The sequence below is a fragment of the Montipora foliosa genome, chromosome 8, assembly GCF_036669935.1.
Source record: "Montipora foliosa isolate CH-2021 chromosome 8, ASM3666993v2, whole genome shotgun sequence".
NCBI lineage: Eukaryota > Metazoa > Cnidaria > Anthozoa > Scleractinia > Acroporidae > Montipora > Montipora foliosa.
The window spans coordinates 6,087,472-6,092,471 of record NC_090876.1 but is presented as its reverse complement, the minus strand read 5'-3'; the positions used below and the strand labels follow the sequence as shown (position 1 = coordinate 6,092,471).

The 5,000-nt window shown below is 39.5% G+C and overlaps 1 protein-coding gene across 1 annotated transcript in view; it reads left to right on the top strand.

Moving 5' to 3' along the window:
- LOC138012921 (elongation factor 1-beta-like) overlaps positions 1-5,000 on the top strand; it is a 10,272-nt gene that overhangs the window by 627 nt on the left and 4,645 nt on the right. Inside the window, exons 2-3 of the mRNA XM_068859856.1 lie at positions 3,156-3,399; positions 4,497-4,563. Coding sequence (XP_068715957.1) covers positions 3,156-3,399; positions 4,497-4,563 — 311 coding nt within the window. The remainder of the gene's footprint in view (positions 1-3,155; positions 3,400-4,496; positions 4,564-5,000) is intronic.

Genomic DNA, 5,000 nt, shown 5'->3' with positions numbered 1-5,000 from the left:
ATTCACCTCTGAAGTTAGATTCTGACAGGCCCCTTTTACTCTGAAGCTTGATTCCGACAGGCCCGTTTTTGTATAGAACAAAGACTCCTGATTCCGACCCCCTAAACTGGAGCAGAAAATCCAGCTTCCGACTGGATCCTTCTTGACATTTCAAAAAAATGCCTTCCATAGGAGGGGGGGGAATGGAATGGCCCAATACTGTCGAAAACGTCACCTAGAAATACATGGAAGGTCTTAACTGAACAGTTGTAGCATCTTCGATTCTGGGCGTTCTCTACAAGTTGAATTTATTTTATTAAATATTTCCGATACTACCTATTGGCTTTGTCAGGAACGCTCTTACGCTTCTTTTGGACAACCTTTCCAAAACACCTGTATACAGTACAGGGCGCGACGAAAGTGCTGTCCGATAGCCCGGGGCTACTGGAATGACTTGTCGGGCTAGCGTTTTCTTATCGCAGCTTGCCCGACGGGCAAGCACCGTTGGTTTCTCTTTTCTGATGATAAATTGAGCTTTTATACCACAAAGTGTGTAGCAGAAGCTCCTGAGAGAAAATGATAACGTTATGAGACCAAATTATCGTAGCGTAACAACGTTCTGCGCCGCATTTTAGTTGCGTCCGTAAATAACGTCATGACTTTTTCTGCTTACATAGCGACCGAAATATATTTTTGAAATGACAATCTTTGCCGACGTACAGCGTGCAGTGCGAGACAATCAGTCTAATTAAATTCCACCCAAGTCACGGTGCAGTGGATTTTCTCGGAAATTTAGGTGCGTTTCGTTGGGAAACTATTGTTATTGCGCATACATTCTGCGCATCTCGAGATAATCTGGTTTCCTACCGTTGATGCTTACTAATAAAGGGATGTTATTGCGCGACTTAAAACTATCCGGAAAAAGTAGATCTTAGTAAATACTCTTGGTATCCAAAAAGAAAATTGCGGGTAACCAGGCATTTTTGAGAAATAATTAAGATTCAGTTTGAGAAAAAAACGCCATACATTGCTTTGTATTTTAAAGCTTTTTACAAATATTATTCATGAATTATCTTTGAAAAATGGGTGGTTACCCCCCATTTTCTTTTTGGATTTCCATAACACTTGTTAAGATCTACATTTCCTACATAATCATGAAACGGGGCAAAAATACCCTTAAATATTAGGCACCGTCCTTAAATACATCTGATTATTCTTTATGAACAATTTAATGTCGGGCTAGCTCGTCAGACCTTCGGGCTAGTAACCTCAAGTAACAGCTTGCCCGAAGGGCAACTTCATCTTTTCATTTTCGTCTCACCCTGCAGTAGGCCATGACTTGAATGTCTGATCACAGGCGTCCCAGACTCAGAGGGTAAAAAGTTATAAGGATTTGTATGGGAATCTCGATAACAAACTGAAAAAGATATTTACATGCAAAAGTCCTCAACAAAAAAGCTGTACTTTATTGTTGTGGTGACTTTCTCGCTTTTTGTGTGGTTATTTGCCTGATTGAATGTGATTTAAGCGACTTCTCAAATGTGAGGGTTGTCACTCGCCTTTCCTAAATAAAGGAAAGGCTGGAAAGTAATTTCCAACTTACCTCACATCTTGCCAATAAAAATAATCACACTTCTCCGGCATCAGTCACGCTCAAACTCATCATTTTCAACGCAACATGTCAATGTTCATGTGCCCCAGGCGCGCAAGAAGTGGACCTAACGTGCAGCCCTTAGCTCAAAGATGTTGCGTGAACATGGCCAAACGAGTACATCATGCAACATCCAAAATGTTGCATGAAAAATTTGACCATTTTAAAATTTGCTCCAACATCATCCAACATGTTGCAACATATCGCAACAGCGTGGCCAAACGTATGCAACATGTTGTGCCCAACAATGTTGCAAGATGTTGCTTTGAAATGTTGTGAGCGTTTGGCCAAGCCTTTAGGGTGTTAGGGTCTTAGCAGGGTTCGTGCAGCCCCTTGAAGTCCTTGAAAAGCCCTGGAATTTAATTTTAGACTTCAAGGGCACTTGAAAAGCCCTTGAAAAAAAGGATTTTACGGAAAAACTGCTTGAAAACTCCTTGAATTTTTGCGTGGATGAAAACTGTTGAGATTGCATCTTGCTAGGTTAAAAAAGACATTTCGAAAACTGAGCCCAAAAATGACTATTAGGGAAACATTAAAACCTAAAATTAAAATGTCCATGCGTGTACTCAACTTGCAGGATGTGGTAAGGAATATCAAGGGAGGCTTTTTCAGTAAAGAAAACACTGAAACACAATGTATGGCATAGAAATCTTCTTATAAAGACTCCTTGAAAACTCGATTTCTTGTTCTTGAAAACTCCTTGAATACTCCTGGAATTTTACAGACAAAATCGAGCACAAACCCTGTCTTAGGGTTCTTTGTTTTCACGACACCCTATGTAGTAATTATCATTTTATTATGTAACTGCTTACTTCAGACTTACCGGGGTACTTTCTTTGTTTCTCTCTCTTTTCCTCTATTTCTTTTGTTTTGGTTACTTTACTGATACTGACGTATGACTCCTGGGGGTTCCATGTTGACGAATAAAATTGTCTGGCATTAGACAAAGTAAAGGTTTAAATTAAAAGTGCAACCCGTCTCGATTAGTTCCGCTACCTGCGTATCGTTGTAATCTGCATTCCAAATTTATAAAATGATGAAATGATGATAATGGCTGGACTATCAGGGGGCTATGTCTGCTTGAAAGGTGACAAAGTTTTTGAGTGAATGTTTGTGTTGTAAACCCCTTCATCTCTTAGGGGTTCCCCCATTGACAAGTCATTGTCTGCCTTTAGGTGGAATAAAATCTGTAAGTAGAGTAAAGTTCTTTGGAAGGAAAAGATTTAAGCCCTGAAGATAAAACACCCCTATTGGTGGTTTTCAACTGTCTCTGAAGACATGGAAAACAATGGTGAAAAATGCAAACCCTGGTGGACAAAGAAAAGGAAATAATTAATTTTAAACATCATTATGGCAGCAGTGATGTTACATGAAACTCGATTAATTTTGTGCTCTGGAGCTTACCGACTCAAGATTTGCGCGAGAAGTCTGAGACTTTTACATTGTCATGTGTTTCCTTACAATGCCTAATAATTGCTCTGTTTTTAAAAAGTGACCAATATTAACATGCAACTTGATGTTGCAGTTATGTTCCATCCCAAGCAGATGCAGTGGTCTTTGAATCCTTGAGTGAAGCACCTGCTGTAGATCTGCCACATGCTTTACGCTGGTACAATCACATATCATCATATGGTACTGAGAAGGCTAGTTTTCCCGGAATCAAGAAAGATCTGCAAAGCTATGGTGGTGGAACTGCATCTAATGGTATGAATGGAACAAAAAAGGATGATGATGATGATCTTGACCTGTTTGGCTCCGACTCTGAAGAGGTATTATACCTTATCCTCTGTTATAGTCACTTCTCTCTTTCCAAACTTTCTATTCTCCATATTTACCTACCTTCCATTGAAATTAAGAATTTTCTGTTTGATGAAAGGACTAGGCCAATGAGGAGTTATTTTCTATGTCTGTTTCAAAGCAAGGCCAAATGTGAGGTGGATGTGAGTTGGTAGTGATGGTAATAAGGTTTACTAAATGTTAATTAACAATTTTTCAACTCATTCTTTGGAATCAGGAAGTGGATCATACCAGTTCACAGTGTATACTTGGGTGGTTATCTTTTTACTTTGTGTAGCAGACACTTCTAGTTAGTGAAATAATTGGCTAACTCGGAGGTGATTATCCAAGCACTGATTTAGTGTGATTTAGTATTCTATAGTACAGCCTGCCGTAAAGTAAGGGCTGCAAAGTTTGAAATTTTGATTACATTGTCTAGCAATTTTTTTTGTCCTTTACAGCTGTATGTTACCTAAACTTGTAAAACTGTTTGAATCATGCAAGCAACTATTTCAAAAAGCCAAGAAGATGACTTGTAATTATTAGTTTTTCAGATTTTGATGCAGCAGTCTTTGTGGCAGTTGAAGCTTTAGCTTGACTTCAACAAGTTTCCTTTCCTGCATGCCAGATTACCTCCGAGATATAATAAATATCTTAGCTACGAACCACATTTTCTCGGTCTGTACTGAAAGATACGGATCCTCATTTTTTCCCGTTGATTTATGGGCCACGCATTTCGTGCTTGGGCTTTAAATCAATGGAAAAAAACTTAAAAGTACAGACCTTGAACTTGGTTAGTAAGAGTCCTTACAACATTGTTTGGTCTCAAGTGAAGCTATGATCTTCGCAGTTATGAGCGCAATTTTTGCAATTGCGTAGAGAGGCCTGAAAAATTCAGGACTTCAACGGGGTTTGAACCCCGTGACCTCGTGATTCTGGTGCGACGCTCTAACCAACTGAGCTATGAAGATTTCATATCCGCAGTTCATATAATTATGATTCATTTCATATACCACTTCACCATTGTTTGGTCTATTGAGGCAGATTGATAATCGGTTTCTTATGAACATTAATTTTCCTTCCATTGCAGGAAACAGAAGAGGACAGGAAGCGCAAGGAGGAGCGAGTTAAGGCGTACCAGGAAAAGAAAGCCAAAAGTGAGCTGTAGTAATATGTGTTGAATAGAGAAGTGATCCTTGCACTTCATCTGCTTCATCTGGACAATTTAAGCAATTGCCGCTTTTTATAGACACCTGAAAAATCTCCAGTGGGATTTGAATTCGTGACCTCTGTGATACCGGAATGCTTTTACCAACTGAGCTATGAAGCCACGCAGTTGGGAGGAGGACAGTTTGTTGGGCACATTTATTTCTGTGAAGGACTCGATAAATGAAATGCATGTACATTCATTTCATTTCTGTAACTAAGTTGTGTGGAGTCAATATTTATTCTTCTTTCTGCCAATAATTTCCTGGGCTGGCGAGTTGCCAGGGTCCAAAATTGAGCCTTCCTGGTCGCCAATGCGACTAAAAAGTTAGTACTGGCGACCAGAATTTCACAACTGGTCGCCAGTGGGCGACTTATTATCAAGTTC